This window comes from Odontesthes bonariensis, chromosome 19, assembly GCF_027942865.1.
Source record: "Odontesthes bonariensis isolate fOdoBon6 chromosome 19, fOdoBon6.hap1, whole genome shotgun sequence".
Lineage (NCBI taxonomy): Eukaryota > Metazoa > Chordata > Actinopteri > Atheriniformes > Atherinopsidae > Odontesthes > Odontesthes bonariensis.
In genome coordinates this window covers 19,847,878-19,869,769 of record NC_134524.1, presented here as the reverse complement: position 1 = coordinate 19,869,769, position 21,892 = coordinate 19,847,878, and the positions used below count along the sequence as shown (strand labels likewise).

At 41.0% G+C, this 21,892-nt stretch overlaps 1 protein-coding gene across 1 annotated transcript; it reads left to right on the top strand.

The window, feature by feature from the left end:
* Positions 1–1,272: 1,272 nt before the first annotated feature.
* On the top strand, positions 1,273–20,588 carry LOC142368877 (kelch-like protein 33). The gene is made up of 7 exons (XM_075451079.1): positions 1,273–1,331; positions 1,792–2,500; positions 5,494–5,936; positions 15,971–16,213; positions 16,320–16,570; positions 17,118–17,288; positions 17,695–20,588. Exons 2-7 carry the CDS (start codon positions 1,867–1,869, stop codon positions 18,215–18,217), a joined length of 2,265 nt encoding a protein of 754 aa, XP_075307194.1. The 5' UTR covers positions 1,273–1,331; positions 1,792–1,866; the 3' UTR covers positions 18,218–20,588.
* The last annotated feature ends 1,304 nt before the right edge of the window (positions 20,589–21,892 follow it).

Here is a 21,892-nt window from a genome sequence, read left to right as displayed (position 1 = left end):
TGATTTTCTTGGAAATGATAGCAGAGGCTGTTTGGCTCAAATCTGTTGCTTGGAATAAACTATATGACAAATGAATTTGCTCCTCTTATAAACATCTACATATATAGTTTATTATCAATATTTGAAGTTTCAAAAGTGTTTTTGCACAGCTTAAAAATTGCTGTTTTTCAAAAAAGTGGTAATTCGAAATAATTCAACTTAAGGATGACGCAAGAGTTGCCCTGAGACTCAACCTACATTTTATTTTTCAGAATTGTTGACAGTACATGGGATCGTAGTGTCTGCATATATAAGAAATGGGAAAGAACTCTAATGGCATACATCGGCATCAGGGTCCCCTATGACTTTCTATTCTGATCTGTTATGCTCCAACTTCTCAGCAGTGACCATCGTGGACTTCAGTGAATTGTATTTTCCAAAGAAGACAGTGGCGATCAATATCTATTCAAAAACAAGCTAAAGATTGTCTGGTTTGATGCAGTGTTGTGCATGGAAAAGGTGGTGAGGGAAAGTGAAAAGAATTCAGCTTCCATTGGCCACATTTACAGGACACATAAACAAACAGATAGATTGGCTGTGCTTTATAGATTCAAATACTCCATTTTAAGGCCTATGGTCAGATCAAAGCGCCGAAACAATGGGCTACATTTCATTGAAATGGTGAAATCTAATCAACTACTATTTTGATAATAAATTGTGCCCTCTTCAGTTATTGAAGGGATAATCCGGGGTAAAATGCACTTTAGATCAATTTACGGGATGTTGGGAGTACATACGTTGAGTTGACATCAAAATCATGTCATTCGGATGTGTTTTGAGAATTTCGATTTGACCGTTTTTAGCCAAAAGATGTTAGCCTGGAAGTGAATGGGGCAAATCATGTCACTGCTACAAAACGCTATTTTTACACCTTGTTTTTACACCGTTTTGTAGCGGTGACATGATTTGCCCCATTCACTTCCAGACTAACGACTTTTGGCTAAAAACGGTCAAATCGAAATTCTCAAAACACATCCGAATGACATGATTTTGATGTCAACTCAACGTATGTACTCCCAACATCCCGTAAATTGATCTAAAGTGCATTTTACTCCGGATTATCCCTTTAAGATGCAGTCTTTCTTTTCCTTTTGGTCTGGCAAAAATAGACGATTTGAAAAGACTCTCTGCTGGGGGACTTGTTCGAGGTGGAAACTTCTTGCAGTGTATTCTTCCAAGCGCGAGTGCCCATCTATAATTAAACCCTGCTCTAATATCTTCAGCGCCGTACATGCCATTGTGCTCTGGTCGAAGTCCCTTGTTACACCCACACTGTAGGGGGAGAAAGCAAGGTAGGTCTGTGCTGAGTCTTGATCTGAAATGAAATACTAACCATTTTTAGGAAACCAGAGACTCCTTTAAGTGTAAAGTTACAACAGATTGTGCTACCATTGTCATATTTTGTGGTATAGAAGGTTTTTTTTTTCGGAACTTTTTTCGTCAGAATTGTAAGTTAAGAGTAAGTGATAGATGCTTGTGTCAACTTGCATGAAACATTGCCGAAAGCCACTGGTGCTATGACTGATTATCATAAGGACATTGTTTACCGTTCATTCTGTAGGCTGGGTGACATTCACAAAGCGTAAAAGACACCTCAGGGGTCACAAGGGCAACTGACGCGTGTCTGATGTCACAGTAAATAAGTGCTGTGACTCTGAGTGTGACATTTCCAGGAATACATCATCGTCCCTAATGTCACTGTTTGTTTCCTTATCTTGGCTCTCCTTTTTCTTCCCTTCTTTCCTTGTGCAGTGTGCTTTCACAGGAAATCTCTATGGTGGCAAGCAAATAGGTCTGGGGACGTTGTCACAATCAAGTTTGGAAGATATGGGTGACGTTCGACGAAAAGTAACCCCCAAAACTCTTCCTCAAAATAAAAAACGCGTTACAGGACCAAGGCATCAACAAGATGCTCATAACTCAAAAGCCCATCACCCTCTCCCCCACCCCTCTTCGTCTTTCCCCAAAGATTCCGGTATCCTCTCCTATGTCCACCCCTCACACTCGGATATCCTCTTCACTCACTTACAGAGACTTATGGAAGAAGAGCTACTGCTGGACTGCAACTTTACCATCCAAGGAAACACATTCAAAGCTCATAGACTCATCCTGGCGGCAGCCACTGAAACCCCAAATTTATTTTTGGGTTCACAACAAAAACCTGAGCTTGGAGTGGAAGAACTAGCTTCCTGTTTGACTCCAGTGGGGTTAAGGGCTGTTCTTCAGTTCGCCTATTCCGGAGAAGTGGCTTTGGACTTGAGTAAAGAGAGGGAAGCAGAGGAGGTGCTGGATGCTTGTCAGCGTCTACGGATGGAGAGGCTGAGGGAGAGGTGCACGTCAGGGGTCAAAAGCGCTGCTGCAGCCGAGCGAGAAAAGAGCCTGGGGTTCATCAAGGACATGTGGGACAGAGAAGTAGGGTGTGATATCACAATACAAGCAGAGACCGGAGAGAGATACCCAGGTAAGCTATAGGGGCCCACATTTATGTTTAACCCAAACACACCACAAGCACATGAATAATGTACCATTTCTAAAGGAGTCCAAAGGTTAATACATTGAGCATCACTATGATAACTGATACAATCGGCCTTCACAAATAAGTTATATGTCAACTTTAATGATGGACAGCAACAAGAAGAACACATTTAAGCCCCAGTCTTCCCCCAGTTTATGTGATTCATTTTCAGGTTTAAAAATGGACTAAAATCCCCTAGGAGATGAACAATGAGGCGATTTGCATTGTGTAATCAATAAGACGCATACACATGGATTAGTTACAGATGAGACACAATGTCATGACATGGAATTAGGTGTAATGCAGGAACCCCCCACTTTCAAGATCACCAAAACCATCTGTTCTTAAGAAACCGAAGTTCCCTTTCTCAGAACAGGTTACTATTTATTGTTGTCTCAAGAAAACATGCTAAATTAACTTCTTATCACAAACAAACAAACAAAAAGAAAACAAACTTTGTTATCTTGAGGCAACTTAGTAAGTAACTCATGATCATGAGATAACAGCTTCAAAATATTTTTTTTGCAGGCAAGGCCACTTAACCACACACAAAAACCCATGTGTCCCTATTCATCCTTACTCAGTAGGGTTACATGGCACTGAAAGGATCAGATTATTGGCCAAAATACAATAAGAATGAGTTGAGCAAGGGTAATTATCCTTGGATATATGGCTGTGAATGAATCGCCATATATCCAAAGCATGTCATACTCCGATACGATAGGTGGCGCTGTGCCCATTTCAACTATTGCTAATAGAGCCACTTCCTGTTGACCTCTTCAAAACCAACGACAAACTCAGGCATTCGAGAAAATGGCGAATGAAGAGCAAGATGAAGCTACGTCCCTCTACATTTCGTTCATGGTGAGCTGCTTATTGCACAAACACGATGCACAACGACACATTCTCCATCGCGGTGTTTTTCTTTTCCGATGGCCACTACAACAGTAATAGCGTCTCTTCTGACTTCCGGTTCCAGACCCCGGGAAAAAACCTCGAGCATGCGCAGAACGTAAAGTCTAATTCACCACGTGCTTCGCCCGTCTGCAAACACGTTTAATTTGACTTTCAACCGAGTTATCTCGGTGTCTTAATCCGATAAACGCGAGTAACTCGATTCGACCCAATTTCTTGTCAGATTAAGGTGTTTACATGCACTTAATAACTCAATCTTATTGTAATTTAACCAATTATTTGATCCTTTCAGTGCCATGTAACCCTACTGAGAGTCTGAGCACACAGCTGGCTTTAAATACATGCAACTTAGTAAACAAAACTTTTCTTTAAACTTTCAGATATTCTCTTTTGCCTTAATTTCACAGAAACCTGATCAGAAAACAATCAAATGATCACTTTATGTTTTAAAAGGCAATACTAAACTATAGAAAGGTCTTCAAATCAGAAGGCACAGATATGAGTTGCTTGTTTATTTTTCTTTTAAAATTGTTGTTGTAGGTTGTTTGCTTTTTTTTCTTAATTTAAAAAAAAATGTAATCATTATCCTGGAAAAAGGAAGGAAGTGCGCTTGTGTGGTTGCATGGCAATCCCACGCCGAAAGGAAAGACCAGACCAAAAGAATTTATTGACTCAAAGAAGGGATACTGTTCCTGAGATTCCTGAATGTGTACAAGGGCCAAAAAACAAAAACAAAACAGATTAGCCAAATAAGCAGCTAGCTTCGACATGCTAGTAATCAAAAACATTCAATCCATTGGGTTGTCAGCCTCGGCATGATGGTTGCCAAGCTGGATAAGCTTATGGATAGCCTCTGCATGCTAATATTAAACCAAGAGAGTATCTAAATCAGTGGGTCACCAGCTGGTCATTGGCCTCTCCGTGATAATGCACAGATTAGATAATATATAATTCAGATGTTTGAAGTCCTTCATATTTGCTGCTAATTTTGACTACATCCTATGGTCTGGACCTGTACTGATAAGTACATACATCTTATCTGTAAACACAGTTAAAGCTTCAAAAATAAAAGAGCTCATTTTGCAGCAGTTTAGCTATTGTATGCCATGGATTTTATTCCATCCTGTTTTACTTTATGTTATTTTCATCTGAAATCGTCCAGTGTCGAGGTGAATGCTTTTTAGACAGACTTTTGGAAAACTGAACACATTTACTTTAACACATTTTATCAAAATGTTTGATGTGCAATCTTTGCATAATAATATACTGTGGTCACTGTGGTGTTCTTTTAAGTAGTGTCATATAAAGTCAAATATGTTTCCCTTCAGTGATCAGTGTATGCAATACATTGCATAAAAAAGAACTGTCCCAGCATAACAATGTCAAAATTGAACAGAATTAGAATTACAGAAGAATGTGACCTCCCACCGCTGTAAACATTTGTCACTTCAGACTTTGTTACACTTTGCTCGTTTAAAATAGACTGTTATAGAAACTTGGTCAACAAAAACCCAAATCTGACCACACTTTGACATATGGGGCGATACATCCACTTGTGCTTCATGCACTTCCGAGATTCCCTTTCCAAGAATAGTATGGACAGAAGATTTCACCTGTTGGTTATGCAGAAAGGGGAGGGTGGTGTCACAGATAAAAAGAGTGAGAAATTTTCCACATGCAATGATGTGTAATCCTTTTACAGAGGCATTTAAAAGGAATGTGTAGCCTTGGGGGGAAACTCTTACTTGTCCATGACACATGCTGATGCAGCATGTCCTGAGGTCAGAGTGAAAAACGCCCCCTTATGCAAGATTGTGATTGACATCGGTTGATAAATAGTCCTCTTTTATTTATGATGACAGAGGCGATCAGAAAAGGACATTTTGATGAATTAGTCTTTTGGAAGGACGTCAGAAGGTGGAGTCATTCTTCATGGCTCGGTCTTGCTCTGCGGAAAGCCTCTTGGTGTATGTATGAAACCTTCCACTGTCATCCATTGTTTAGTTCTGACTCTTTGTCTTCAGCTCACCGTGTAGTGTTAGCAGCCGGTGGGGACTATTTCCGGGCACTGCTGTGTGGAGGCTTACGGGAGTCCAGAGAAGACGAGGTGTGCCTGCGAGGCGTGCCATCCTGGGTCATCCAAGCCATACTCTGTTTCTTCTACACGGGTCAGCTCAGGCTCGGCTGGAGCCAGATATGGGAGTTGACAGATGCAATGCTTCAGTTTCAGCTGGAGGGGGCGCTCTCTCTCTGCATGGACTTCTTGCTGAACAGAATGGATGAAAGCACCTGCCTGGATGTGCTGGTCCTGGCTGAGACATATGGGCTGAAGCAGCTGAGGCAGGCTGCAGAGGAATGCACTCTTGCCCACTTTCAGTGCATCTCGGCTGGGGAGAGGTTCAAGGACGTCCCCTTTCCTCTCCTGGACGGGCTGCTGGAGCAGGACTCGTTATGTGTAGACAGAGAGGTACAGTGGTACTTTATTTCATCACAACTTTCTGAATCGTCTTCTTTTTAGTCTTGGCTTAACCCCTACTAATCCAGAAGAAGAAAAACACCCTCTCGTGTAACTTATTAGATGCTCTGCAATGCATTTAGTGATGACCGGTCTAAAACAAAAATATTTAAAATTGTCATAAAATAGCAAAGTTGTCTCTCTTGGGTTATTTTGAAACTTAGTGAAATTGCAAATTGTGGAACAGAGAAACCCAAGTAACCCAAGTAATTTGATTTAATTTTTAATTTTGTCATTTACTTCAGTTCTTTGGCCCATTGAGCAACATCCTTTAGCGTTGATATAGTATGTACGGAATTTGAAAATCTGTACTTTGACTTGGGGTTGAATAAAAAATGACATAGAGATATCCAAGCAGACTAACCAGTCCATTCCCCCCTGTAACTCTGTGGCTGGTGCTTTAATGATCCCACTTGTATTTTTTATATCTTCTCATAAATGAAAATCAAACCTTGGTGTTATTTTGGTGTCCCATTGACCTTTGTTTGTTTGACAATTCCTGGGGTTCGGTGTGATGATCACTGACTCGTGTTAAACAGTCGAGGAGTCGAAAATGAAGTTGATTGTGGTTTATTAACAGAAATAATGTAAATTACACACTTCAAGGGTTCAAGTGTCTTTGTAAGTTTCTAATGTTCTGGATTCATATGTCCATTCATTCTTCCTCTCTTTGCCACGGTCTTTGATGGTGTGCGCATCACCGAACCCTCCTATTGGCATCCGGATGGCACACCTATATACCTGTCGGCATATTTCCCCCTTTGCCTGTAGCGGACGTACTCATTCATTCACACTCACTCACTCATACTCATACATACTCAAAACAGGAATTATATTAGATGTAGAGAAACAAATGAAGTTCTGAATGTGAAAAAATGGAATTTGTAAATGATAATATTTAAAGACAATAAATCATAAACATAAACTATTCAAATGGCTCCTACACACCGGCCCCTAATTGTATGCGTGGGCAACAATTATCAAACATAAATACTTAAAAGGAGCCTAAAAATGCTTCAATGCATTATTATTCTTCAATGTAAACATTAACAAAACATCTATCAAAATTATAATTAATTATACTCAACTTTCTGCACATTTCAATAGCAGACAGAGTTTTGTCACTGGTCTGTCATATACACCTGTCTTCGTTCTGATCTTCACTGTTCTCACAAGCCCTTTGGAGTCTGGTAGAACATCTTCAATTCTTCCCAGAACCCAGGATCCACGGGGGGCTGTGCTTTTGCTCCGTGTCTTTGGGATCACAACCTGCTGTGACTGCTGTTTTCTTTTCAATTTCAATGTGAGATAATCCTTCAGCTTCAGATACCACACCACAGCTCTCTTCAGCTTGCTCCAGCTTGAGTAGTGATGTAGTAACTGCCATGTGGGATTGTCACACTTTTGGATTGCAGCATTGCATGTGGTTGAACTCTTCACCTCAAGGTCATCTTCTGAAAGTGACAATGACTGTAATGGGTTCTGCGGCCACTCACCCTCTGATGTCCAAAGGAATTCTGGTCCATTCAGCCACTCTCTGCATTTCACAAAGGTGGTTGCCTTCACTCCTCTGCTTGCAACATCAGCCGGGTTCAGTTTAGTTCCAATGTATCTCCATTGCGAGATGTCTGTATTCTCTCATATAACAGCAATTCTATTGGCTACAAATGTTCGAAATCTTGTGTGTTGGTTTGCTATGTATTTCAGCACTGACTGGCTGTCCGTCCAGAGTGTTGAGCTGTTCAGCTCCATCTCCAATTCTCTTCTGAGCATCATGTCCACTCTCACTGCTACAACTGCTGCCACCAGCTCCATGCGAGGTATGGTCATCTGCTTCAGTGGCGCCACCCTGGCCTTGCCGAGCATGAAGGCGATGTTCACAGTGTGGGTCTCTGAATGTAGGCGCAGGTAACTGACTGTACCATAGCCTTGCTCACTTGCGTCTGAGAAGTGATGGAGTTCAACCTCCACAGACGTTCCAGCTTCACTTGGCTTCACACAGCGTGCCACTCTGAAGTCTTTCAGCTCATCCAGACCAGCCACCCATCTTCTCCATCTCTCCACACACGCCTGGGGTATTGGATGGTCCCAGCTGCACTTCAGTCTGCAAAGCTCCTGCAGGAGCAACTTGGCAGGCAGAGTTAGAGGAGACAGGAAACCCAGAGGGTCATATATAGAACTGACCATTGACAGTATGTTTCTCCTTGTGGGTGCTTTGTCAGGGATGGAGATATTAAACTTGAATGTGTCACTTTCCACACACCACAGCAAGCCTAATGCTCTTTCTGTGGGCAATTTGTCTCCGTCCAAATCCAGCTCTTTCATTTCAGTGGCTCTATCTTCTTTGGGTACATGTGCAAGTACAGTGCGGCTGTTACTCACCCACTTGGTAAGGTGAAATCCTCCCTTGTGGCAGACACAGGTAAGTTCTCTCATCAGCTCCACTGCTTGTTCTTCTGTTTCAAGAGACTTCAAACAGTCATCAACATAAAAATTTGATTCAATTGAGCTCACCACATCTGGACTACAAGTGCCTATGTTGTCTTTAGCTGTCTGTCTTAGTGCAAAGTTTGCACAGCTTGGAGAGGACACTGCTCCAAAGATATGCACAGTCATGCGGTACTCAACAGGGGGCAGAGATACGTCACCTTTAAGGCTGATTCTTACTCGGCGCAACCTCGCTCTTACTAGCTGGTCGCAAATGGCGCAAACGGTCACGTGACCCAAAATTCCGCCACGCCCCCCGTCGCAAGCTAGAAAATCCTCACGCGGCGCAAGGGCGCGCACACAACTTTTTTTCTGACTTCGTGCGCGCTCAACCGGAAACAGCTGACCAAGAAAAAGAAAAAATGAACACTGCAGAGACCGCGGTGACCGAGAGGATGTGCCTCTACAAACATCTGTACGACACGTCTATGAAGTTACACTGGGACAACGTTTGACAAAGTTCGTCTTGTTGCAAAGGACGAACATTCTCTTCTGTTTTTGCCGCAGCCAAGGCTCATTAGCCGTTGTTCTGCAACCTGGTAGTTGTTCGGCATCACTGGACAGTCACTTCGAAAAGGTAAGTCTATGCTGTAATGACCATTTTGCAGCTTGACTGACTGTTCAGCAATTTTCACAAACTTTCTGTCTTCCATTGACATTTCTTTGTCATCCACTGTTTCATTAAAATCATGATTGTACTGCTGTACAAGTAAGTTCTCCAATTTCTCAACAGATATTCTGTTTACACTCACAGCATGACACTCACCAGCATCTGCAGTGGGCGTGGCTTCTAGGGGACCGTTGATAACCCACCCCAGTAGGGTTTTCACTGCATAAGGTCCTTTTCCACGGCTGTTGATTACGTTCCATGGTTCTAGAGCCTGAGGAGCATTGTTTCCAATCAATAGCTTCACTTCGGCATTCACTGTTGGAATATGCACTTCGTTCAGGTAAGTCCATTTTCTTAGTTCCTCAGTTTTAGGTATGTTTGTTGTATCCACAGGCATGGAGGACTGGGTGTATGTTTCTGGGAGTGCAATGAAGTTGTTCTCCTTTAACGCACTGACCTCCAGTCCTTTTACCAGGTAAGTATCAACAGGTTTTTCTTGGTTCATTGTTTTTAGCAGTATATTGGTCCTTTTTCCAGGGATGTTCAATTTGTGCATTAGATTCTCTGTGCAAAATGTTGCAGAGCTGCCAGGATCTAAGAAGGCACAGGTGTTGATGACTCTGCTATCTTTGTTGCACTTGACCTGCACAGGTACAATTGACATGGCACAGTTCGATGTTTTGTGTGTGCTACCGGCCCCAATATGCTCACCCACATCAGATGAAGACTTGATGGTACTGGCAAATGTCTGTTCTGATGTTGACACTGCGGATTTGATGTGTAATGCACTGGGGTGTCGCTTGTTGCAAATTGAGCAGGTAAGGCGCTTTGCACAGTCTTTGCTAATATGACCGGCTTTGGTCAGGCATCCAAAACAAATTCCACTCTGCTTGAGGAATGTGATTTTGTCCCTGTGTGGCTTTGTGTCAAACTGTGTGCATGTCTCCAGGTTATGCTCACCAGTGCAGAACAGACATGTAGTCTTTGATGAACGCAAGAAGAACTGCTTCGTGGAACACTGAACATTCTTTGGATTTATGTGGAAAGGAACTCGCTGGACTTGGAAAGCGCAAACTTGAAGAACAAAGGAAAACAGCGGAGAACAAACATTTTAAAAGCAAAGCCCCTTCGAAGGTATGGAAACTTTGAGTTAATTGAACTGTCGGACTTTAAAGAAGACATATTGAACTTTTGAATACCCTTTTACGGACAAACTTTTGAGTTTTGAATTAAGGAGTATGCATGCCTATATTTTTGTTTTAAGCTCCGCTTTTGGTTTGACTTGACGGGTCGAGAAGAAAACGCCATTATACCTTTCTGAAACTTTTTGAAAAGGATTTTTGAGTTTGATGGACACGTTTTGTTGAAAAGTAGCGACCCATTTTTGATTTATTATTTTTGCCTTAACGAAAAAGTAATTGTTTGCAATCGAAATGGCGGATTTGGAGCTAGAGGAAGAAAATTTGGAAATGAAGTATACGTCAGCAAAGATACGCTTGTCTCGCCAAGGCAAAATGTCTCACCTGACGAGACGAATGGGAATAGTTGATACTTTGATGGCTGACAGAGACGGCTTAGATGAAGTAAAAGAAAATATGATCAAGTTTAATCAGCAGCTGGTAGAATTCAAAGAATTGCATGTCTCATTCCAACACACTTTAAGGACAAAGGACAAAACCGACGACACAAAGGCCTGGTACAATCCGCGAATGGAGGAAATGAATCTGTTTATGGAAAATGTGTCTAAATGGATCTATGCTGTGGAAAGCAATGTAACCAGCTCAGAGACTGTGTTGCCTTTAGAACTGCAAACAGGTGCCGTCTTAGATGACGAAGACAGAAGTTCTGTAGCCTCAATGCGCAGTCGAACTTCAGCACGCAGCCAGTCCTCCACAAAGTCGGTGTGCGTAGTCGCTGAAGCTGAACAGGTTGCGTTACTTGAAAAGGCCAAAGTCTTAGAAAAAAGACACAGCATTGCAAATGAAGAAGCACAATTACAAGTGCAGATGCAGCTGCAAAAAGATGAATTAAGGAAAAAGAAAGAAAAACTTGACATGGAAGCAGAATTAAATGCAAACTCAGGCAAATTGCAATATCTTAAAGATGCTGAAGTAAAACCATTTGGTGACAGTGCAGGAGATGCAATGAATGAATACCTTGAACAAAGTACAGTGAGACTCAAGGAAAATGTAACTGTCCAGTTCCCTTTTACCCCTGCAGCAGCTAGAACAGCAAGTAGAATCCCATCTGCAACCGCCAGAACACCAGCTGCACCTATAGCCATTGGTGGTGGTAGGCTATGTGGGCCAGCACCCCGAACCCCATTGCCTCAAACGCCGCTAGTGCGACCAGGAGGAAACCAGGGCACTGATGCCATCACCAGAGTTATGGAAATGCAAAACTGGCTAACCAGTCTGCTCATAAAGCAGCAAACATTGACTACTCTACCCAAAGGCAACATTGAGAACTTTAATGGTGACATATTACAGTACAAGTCATTCATTCACTGGTTTGATCACATCATTGAGGTCAAAACTGACAATAACCATGACAGGCTGCTGTACCTCATTCAGTACACTAGGGGGAAAGCACAAGAGCTTGTCAAAAGTTGCCAGCTGATTGATGACGCCAGCAGAGCCTACAGGAAGGCCAGAAAGCTGTTAGACCAGCACTTTGGGAATGAGTACAGGATCTCATGCGCCTATATTGAAAAGGCACTCTCATGGCCCACAGTTAAAACAGAAGATGTGAAAGCTCTGCAGGACTTTGCATTGTTCTTGAGGAGTTGCTGTAATGCCATGGAAAATGTGGAATACATGGAGGAGCTGGACACCATCTCAAACATGAAAAGCATTTTGCTAAAGTTACCCTATAGATGGAGAGAAAGGTGGTGTGTGGAAGCATGCAAAATTCAAGAACAGAATATCCGAGTCAGAATGAAGGACTTAGTCAACTTCATTGAAAAACAAGCCACCATTATGTCTGACCCAGTGTTTGGTGACATCCAAGATTCGAGCACTAAAATGAAACCCAAAATGCCAGTGAAACTACCTGCCAAAGGAAGCTTTGCTACAAAGGTGGATGTGACGTCAACTGCAGTACCATCAGCCACCACATGTCTGTTCTGCACTGGTGAGCATAACCTGGAGACATGCACACAGTTTGACACAAAGCCACACAGGGACAAAATCACACTCCTCAAGCAGAGTGGAATTTGTTTTGGATGCCTGACCAAAGCCGGTCATATTAGCAAAGACTGTGCAAAGCGCCTTACCTGCTCAATTTGCAACAAGCGACACCCCAGTGCATTACACATCAAATCCGCAGTGTCAACATCAGAACAGACATTTGCCAGTACCATCAAGTCTTCATCTGATGTGGGTGAGCATATTGGGGCCGGTAGCACACACAAAACATCGAACTGTGCCATGTCAATTGTACCTGTGCAGGTCAAGTGCAACAAAGATAGCAGAGTCATCAACACCTATGCCTTCTTAGATCCTGGCAGCTCTGCAACATTTTGCACAGAGAATCTAATGCACAAATTGAACATCCCTGGAAAAAGGACCAATATACTGCTAAAAACAATGAACCAAGAAAAACCTGTTGATACTTACCTGGTAAAAGGACTGGAGGTCAGTGCGTTAAAGGAGAACAACTTCATTGCACTCCCAGAAACATACACCCAGTCCTCCATGCCTGTGGATACAACAAACATACCTAAAACTGAGGAACTAAGAAAATGGACTTACCTGAACGAAGTGCATATTCCAACAGTGAATGCCGAAGTGGAGCTATTGATTGGAAACAATGCTCCTAAGGCTCTAGAACCATGGAACGTAATCAACAGCCGTGGAAAAGGACCTTATGCAGTGAAAACCCTACTGGGGTGGGTTATCAATGGTCCCCTAGAAGCCACGCCCACTGCAGATGCTGGTGAGTGTCATGCTGTGAGTGTAAACAGAATATCTGTTGAGAAATTGGAGAATTTACTTGTACAGCAGTACAATCATGATTTTAATGAAACAGTGGATGACAAAGAAAAGTCAATGGAAGACAGAAAGTTTGTGAAAATTGCTGAACAGTCAGTCAAGCTGCAAAATGGTCATTACAGCATAGACTTACCTTTTCGAAGTGACTGTCCAGTGATGCCGAACAACTACCAGGTTGCAGAACAACGGCTAATGAGCCTCAAAAGGAAATTCAAAAGAAATGAACAATTCAGACTTGATTACACAGAGTTCATAGCCTGGCTGACGCGTCCACAATCTCGATGAGATGGTGGTCTGGGAACTAGGTGTGCATTTTCTCGTATTTGAGGCGTGGTTTACGAATGCCTAGAGCCGTTTATTGGGCGCTACGAATGTCTATCAAATGACATCAGGTATTTCCCATGCTGCTTTGCGCGCGATTCATAGCCAATTGTATCACTTATACCAGATGACGACAGAAATTCGACGAGGAAGAAGAAAAAAATGGAAAATAAAAGTAAACTTGCGCTCTAAGCTACTTAAATTGACAACAAAGTAGGCCTATATGCTATATTCTACATGAATTTTTATGTTGTAGAGTTGTGAATTTATTTTAATAATGGAGAAATTGAGCAGCCTTGCTTTGTTGTCTACAGTAGTAGCTCAACCCTCATCTTACTTTGAAGCTCCCAGCTCCCAGAAGTGACGTCGACGTAGCTTTAGCAGCAGAAAAGCTATCAGGCTTGTGTTGATGATAATAATAAACTCCTGGACTATGTACAAACTTCCAAATGCATCGTTTTGTGAGTACAGACCATATTTGTACTACTGTAGAAGTTTGGTTTCATGACATGTGATTTTAGTGTGGTAATTTTGGAGATACTGCCAGGGTCCGTTAGCGCTTGTGCTAAGCTATTCGGGATAACTCAGTAACTCAGCTGATGTTCAGCCAATATCGGAAAAACTTCGGGTGGGCTACTTGGCTGGATGTCACGGTTCAAATGACCCTAGGGTGAATCTACTCCGAACTATCACTTTCTAAGGCTGCATTGAACGGTAACGTTGTGTCCGCTGTCATGTTGAATTAACACTCTACAAGCTTCGGTGTAGCGCATAGACGTCGTCATCGTCTTGCTGCCGCCCCCCCCCGTTCTGTGATTGGTTCCCAAACTCTGGCAAAAATAAGGGCGGTGGTTTCCAGGCTGACTTTGCAGTGAGAATGAAATCGAGCGCAAAGCAGCATGGGAATTCCCAGGCTACAGAGTTCATGGAAAATGTGATAAGCAATGGACATGCAGAAGTGGTACCACAAGCTGGAAGTCAACGAGCTGATGGAAGGCTCTGGAATGTCCCACATCACGGTGTTTTCCATCCAAAGAAAGGCACCATCAGAGTGGTGTTTGACTGTGGCGCCACATACCATGGAACATCTCTCAATGCTGCACTCCTCCAAGGCCCAGATCTGACAAGCACTCTCATTGGTGTGAAGAATTGAAGATGTTCTACCAGACTCCAAAGGGCTTGTGAGAACAGTGAAGATCAGAACGAAGACAGGTGTATATGACAGACCATAAAAAAAATCTGTCTGCTATTGAAATGTGCAGAAAGTTGAGTATAATTAATTATGATTTTGATAGATGTTTTGTTAATGTTTACATTGAAGAATAATAATGCATTGAAGCATTTTTAGGCTCCTTTTAAGTATTTATGTTTGATAATTGTTGCCCATGCATACAATTAGGGGCCGGTGTGTAGGAGCCATTTGAATAGTTTATGTTTATCATTTATTGTCTTTAAATATTATCATTTACAAATTCCATTTTTTTACATTCAGAACTTCATTTGTTTCTCTACATCTAATATAATTCCTGTTTTGAGTATGTATGAGTTTGAGTGAGTGAGTGTGAATGAATGGAATTTGTAAATGATAACATTTAAAGACAATAAATGATAAACATAAACTATTCAAATGGCTCCTACAAACAGCGTGGCCCAAAGTCAAAATTGATCATTCGTTTTGATCTTTAAATTCATCAGTAACTTTTCCTTTTCGTGAAAAAAAATTGTCAGAAACATTTGTATGCAAGGATCGTCGCAAAGCATTTCAACACACCATTCTTATTTACCAGTCCATCACAGAAACAAACAACCATGCACACCCAGGCGCTCTCCTGGGGTCAATTTAGAATCACAAAGTCACCCGGATAGAACCCTCGCATGTGCAACAGAAAGGCCCCATCTGGGATTCAAACCAGGACCCCTCTTGCTGTGAGGTGACGGCACTAACCACCGCATCACCTTGCCGCTCCATTTTGATAAACTAATACTATGAAAATTTATTAAAATAGATTGTGATAAAAAATTTGCAGAACTGATTGTTTTAAGATGGTAATATGAAATTAGTTTGTGAATGTACTTACTTAAGATCAAGTGATACTTACTTTTTCATATTCGGGGCATGTGTAATATGTATGTATGTACATATATAGTATGTGTAGATATCTAAGAAAATTTACATCAAGCACATTAAAAGAATCTAATCAACATATTCCTCATTTGGTATTTTAGGTCGTATTTCTCTTCTGCCATCTGTAGGGGCAATTCTTTACGGGACAACAGCATGAACGAAACTGAGGGATATAAAGAAATGACCTATGGAATATGACAGCCTCAGTTTGAGGACTCGCTGAAACCAACGACTTTGCTGTGACAATCATTGTCTAACTGTGATTAGTTTTATATGCACAGCAATTTTTGTTGTGGTAAATATTTGCTCAAACCCCTCAAGTCATCTTTCCCCCGGTGAAGTAGTCTGAAAGCAATCTTTTTGACTTGATACAGCATCATTATCTGCATTTTATCAAAAGGAGATCCTCAGACTCTACAAAATCACATTAGTGTCCCTTCTTCATCCCTAGATCACGGTGTTTAGGACAGTGGTGAGCTGGGTAGAGGACCACCCAAAAGAACGACTCGCATATCTCCCCAGCTTGCTCTGCCATGTTCGTATCCCACTCCTAAGCTACTCTGAGCTGCAGGAGGCACTAAGCTGCAGCCTATTATGCAGGAGTGATGGGGCAAGGGGAACACTAGAAGCCCTCCAAAGCCTCATGAAAGGCAAATACACTGGTCCTGAATGTCGACCTCGCACCCCAAACCAGGTTGGCGCATTAATCTTTGTAATTACTTCTCATTGATGTTCATAATTACTCTATTATCATATGTGTTCGAGATTGTTGGTTTGAAACCCCACTTTCCTCTCTTTAGGTTCTGGTTTTGGTTTGTGGGGATACTGTTGATGATGACTTCAGGAAGAGGGTTCCCAGCCGGACTTTGTGGTTCGCTCAACAGTTTCACCGGGGGCCCGGTCTAATAAGAAGCATACAGTGGAAACCATTCACAAAAATCCCTGAACTGGCCCGGTTCAGACACAGTGTCTGTCTCCTTAACAACAAACTATATGTCCTGGGAGGACGTAAGTACTATGGATCACTGGATATCCTCAAGTCTGCCACAAGGTATTTTTGTGTGAGATAAAACAGGAATTCATACAAAGAATAGACACGCTATTATTTGATATTTTATGCCAATGTTCAATCCGATCAAAAGTCATCGAAAAACATTTGTGTTTTTTATTGGTCATAAAATGTGAGTTTGAATATCCTAATGACCCTAATGCAAAGTTTATGCTCGCTATTCTCAACCTTGTGGAAAGAGGCACTCGCCAAACTTGTCACATTAGCTGGTGCATCAGGTCCTCAGACGATGTTTTGGCCGGTCGTGCACCTTTCAGCTTTTGCAACCTGCTGCGCACTGCAGAAGCGGCACGTAAGAAAAAAACATTTGGAGCCGGAGGGAAGAATGTGCAGCAGTGTCACCTACTATTTAAGATGAAGACTACCTTGAATTCTGTAGCCTCAAGCTCTCACATAAACAGTTATGTTGTCACAATTCGTTCACGCAATGACGAACGCAGCAAGCATAATTATGGCTTTACGGGACGGTACTAGTGATAAAAAAAACGAGTAAATATCATTCAGATTTGAGCATCTTCCCTTTCTTTAGGTTTGACGTGATGCAGGGTAAATGGGAACAACTTCCTGACATGCTCTGCCAAAGGGACTACTTTTCCGCTGTGTGCCTGAATGGGAAGATTTATGCTCTCGGCGGTAACTATGATGACAGTGAATACCTGGATGCTGTAGAGTACTACAGTCCTATGGAGAACACTTGGAGGTACTGAGAATACCGAGCAAATCTGAAAAGTCAGGAATGTCTGAACTGTATTTCATCACCCTAAAATCCTGACGTTGATTTCACAAGTTCTGCATGCAGTATTCAACCTCTTTTAAGTTTTCATTAGCACAAAAATTCTCCTAATTCTATTGGGGTAGATTTTTATCAAGTTTAGACATTTAACCATCACATCTTATTTCTCTATTAATAAAGAACTATTTCTGTATTTCTTCTTTCTGAAAAACTATTACACTGGGACAGGATATTTAGAAAATCGAATAATATTCTGATAAACGATGTAACTGATGAAAAAGAAAGTTTAATGATTACTCAGTTGTTGTTAATATACTAATCACTGCGAGACACCATCGCCCCTCTTTCATTCTGGAGTGTTCTCTCCCTGCAGGCCGGCTCACCGTCTGGCCACAGCTGTCTGTGGTCATGCCGCAGCTGTACTGGACGGGCAAATCTACATCTCAGGGGGCTGTGACCCTCACCGTCACTGCCTCTCCACCATGTGGATCTATCATCCTTCCCGTGGTTGCTTTCCCAGAGCCCCCATGAGTGTTGGAGCTGGACGTGCAGGTCATGTCATGTTAGCTTTGGGGAGGAAGTTGGTGGTCGCTGGAGGGCTGCAGCCACTCTGGATGGGCTTTGGAGACCAACTCCTCTGTGAGCTGTATGACCCAGAATGTGATTCTTGGTCCTTCTTTCCCGCCCTGCCTAAACCTCACCTGTCTCCAGGAGCAACTGTGCTTGATGGACGGTTGTATGTGGTCGGGGGGTCTTCAGCAGACACAGCTAGAGAGACAAAGTGGGTGCATTGCTATGACCCGAAAAAGGACTGCTGGGAAAACCTGGGTGGCATGCCACACCCATACACTGATCTGGCTGTTTGTTCCTTGCCACTCTCTTACCTGCCTGATTAGCAAAGTACGAGACGAGCTTTAGGATGATTTTGAATTGGCAATGAGGAATATATTTCTAAGTGAAAAAACAATTTACAGAGTTTGTCTTCAGTGCAGATCTGCTACACATATCTAGCGGATCTGCAATTGATCTTTTTTTGTATGTTTTAGATCTAATGGTGAGCAAAGGGTAAACACTCTGTGTTATAAGCAGTGATAAATGAGAGCTTGTGCCATGTTTATCTGACCCTAAAATGGGCCAGTAGTACTGTATTTGCAGTGTCGAATGTCTTCTGCTGCTTGATATCATGCAGTGAGGAACCGTATGAAAATTGTGCATAAACCTGATCAACCCATCCCCTGAAAGCAGCTACCCAGTGAGAGGCAGAGAAGGCAGGCCACGTTTCTCCGTTCCTAAGAAGAAGTAGAAGACTTTGCAGCAAAGTATTGAATGCAATGCACATCGCAGGAAAAGGGAATGACAATATCCCAGCCTATCACAATTCAGGTTTTTTAGCGATATTTTTTTTCAAATATTTATTTTATCAGTGTGAGTGTGATCTCAAATTGTTGTGTTATCCCTCATGGAAACTGACCTGGTCATTGTCACAAGCATGTCACTCAGGATTTCAAAAGGAAAAATTATTGCAGTGTTTTCAGTTTATTCCAAAAGAATGACTGTGATCTGGCAATCTGGAGGGTATATTTAACGTTCTGAATATTCTTTAATAGTAATAGTTGGCTAAATCAATGAGCCTGTGAAATGAAAAAGGTTTAATTTAACAAAATTTAACAAAGTTTGCAAATACAGTAAGAGAAAATTCACATGTATTTTACAGGAAATATCATAAAACAAGTTTGAGATGTATAGAGTACATTGTGAATATCAATGAAAATGAATGTAATATCGGTTTGTGAATAAATTAAATGTCACAGTATTAGTGAGACTTTTACCTGTGGCTTTGGGGAGAAAGATAAAATTCAAAAATGCAAACGCACATGTCGCGGGATCAGCACAACATGAAAAAACTGACATTCGTGTAGAAGCTCGAAAAAAATTCCAAGAACATGACATAGTTTTACCAAATGCGTATCCAAAACTTTAATCAACCACTTCAGTCAGATGTTGCTAAATGAGATCAGACGAACCACCGCGGTGAGTATTCTGCATTGCACCATAGTTTTGTCTGATTTACAAACAGCTTCCTGTCATCAGTGATAAACTTCTGCTTAAGTCGCAGCTTTATGTTTAGCTTTGGTGGATGCACAGATAACAAAATGGGAAAAAAATGCTACTTTGTCAAAGTCTTAAATCTTTGCAATAACTTTGCTCTTTCGTCTTTAAAGACCTTGCATTTCCTTTTCTATTTAATATGGATATTCTAAGAGGGACAATACAACACAGTTGTGATCAGTGCAAGTGAGCTCTTTGGCCTATAATTTTTTACTGCTTCAGTGAATTCTCTGTTTCAAATGTGATTCAAACATGCAAACTCAGCAAAGGAGGTCACAGAGGGGTTTTTTTCCTACTTCTATGGAAATGAGAGCAGCGCTACTTGAACAGAGTGGTAACCTAAATAATGCGTTTGATCTCCTGAGTCACAGAAGGTATCATTTCAACAAAGAGGGTTAAAAAAACATCAGAGGTAGATTTAGCAGAATCATAAGAAAAAGAGGCTGAATGTATCTGTCATTGATGACGTTTGGTTTCCCCTTACGCAGATCATTGGCCTAACCGCCTGTCTGATCTCACAAAAAAGTCAATTTCAAAAGATATTTTGAAATATCACAAAATTTTAATGCAAACCATATTATTGTTTCACTGAAATGGGACAGGAAAAAAATAATAACTTACAACTTTTTTATTATTCATCATATTCATTTTGTCATTGAGTCTTAAATGCTCAAAAAAGGAAAGAAAAATCTAAATTTATAAAAGTTTATTGAATTTATCAATTTATCAAAATTACATTTCTACTAACTTTCCTTCAGAAAGTTGAGTCAAGGAACAAGATACATTTTTTACATTAATACGAAAACTTCAAAGGATAGTATATTCTTCTGATTAAAAAAAAATCACATTATATTAGTTTTTGGTGACATTGTTTTACTGTTTTAACAAGAAAGCACGTGATGTCAATAAGGCAAGGATTGGCTTTTGGAAAGCACTTTTTTTTTAAGTCTATACATACACTAAGAATAGCTTTCGTCATTTATGATGCTGACCAAAAGGCTTTTCACATTACCTGCAAATATAGCCCAAATTGTATCTCTTTGCATTTACATGACCCATATCTGAATTTTTCAAAAATATTGTGAACTTTACTGGTCATGTTCTTCTTTGTTCTTTTTCTTTTTTTTTTAAATGTCATAATGGAGGACTTCCAAATGGGCCCTGAGTGCTGTCTGATTCTTTCTGGTTTTTAATATTACCTCAGCTTGAGGTGTCATATTCCTGAAACTCCTTAGTTATTCTCTTGGCAACTATTCACTAACCTTCGCAACCAGCCAGCCTGCAGAAATAGTCATGACAAACTGCAGTTAAAATGATGAATGGATGCAATGAATATCTGCAACGATGCCAGTCAATGGAATAGCCTACAGGCAAGGTGTCTGACCTCATAACTATTTTGAGTAACATTTATGAGCAAGCCAACCTTTAGGGTTCATATTGTAATCGGGTTTGAAAATATGTTCTTGGGACAGTATTTTATTACCTTGGTAGATAAATTGATATAGTTTGATATATATTTTTGAACATAGGCACTTTGAAAATTATATGGAAAGAGAAAAGACGATATACTTTGCCAGTAAATAGATTCTGCTGAGCGAAGCTGCACTGAACAGAAGCAACGGTCACCTGTTTCATTCTTTCTCTTGTTTTTACAGGAACCTTATCTGTTTGTGGGTTCTCCGTCTGAGATCGGTTATAGATTTTTAAGAAGCTCGTCCGGGATCGGCGACACCTGTGGTCGCAGCATATTAATTGAAACTGAGCATTGCATAATGATATATGATTTGAGCCAAAGACATCTCCTTGAAATAGTTTTAGAGTTACCTTTACTGAGCTGTGTTCTTTGGTCATTGTTCTCAGTTAAGAATATCTAACATTACACCTGAAGGATATATTAGACTGAAGCAGTCTAAAGTTAGACAGTTCACATCACATCTATTTTGAATATCATCTCAATAGCCATGTTTATGATATTGAGTCAAAAGCAAGCAAGTAAGTGCATGTGTGGGTACAAATATATTTTACATCTACATTGTAATTTATTCATGAGATGGCTTCCTTTTGGCAATTTGGTAGGTTTGTTATGGCAATCGACTGTGTTTAATTAGCTGTAACTTTATTGCAGACACTTGGAAGTACCACATGAACACAACCTATTGCACAAATATATTTTGATCCTTTTTGTACAGTCTTTTGAAACATCCGATTGCAAAGCAGTTTAATACATGCTTTGAAAAAGGGACTTTAGTTCGAGCTAGCCTCCACTGTTAAGAAGTATGGCAACGTGTTTGTTATAAACTGATTGAGTGTGAATAGATCAAATATGATGGCATCCCACAAATTAAAAAGAAATTCTAAAGTCTATCATTTACTGTTGATTAAACAGCCTGGCTAAGTGCTAGGCTAAGCTAGGCTAACTATAGCTACATGAATGTTTGTGTATTACTCGGCTGACTGCTGCT

What these genes read in the sequence shown, in the direction of transcription:
- LOC142368877 (XM_075451079.1), top strand. Translation starts at nt 1,867, where the DNA reads ATGGGTGACGTTCGACGAAAAGTAACCCCCAAAACTCTTCCTCAAAAT. An exon ending in CGTTATGTGTAGACAGAGAG is followed by an intron (nt 5,937 to 15,970) that starts GTACAGTGGTAC and finishes CTTCATCCCTAG; the next exon opens with ATCACGGTGTTTAGGACAGT. An exon ending in CCTATGGAGAACACTTGGAG is followed by an intron (nt 17,289 to 17,694) that starts GTACTGAGAATA and finishes CTCTCCCTGCAG; the next exon opens with GCCGGCTCACCGTCTGGCCA.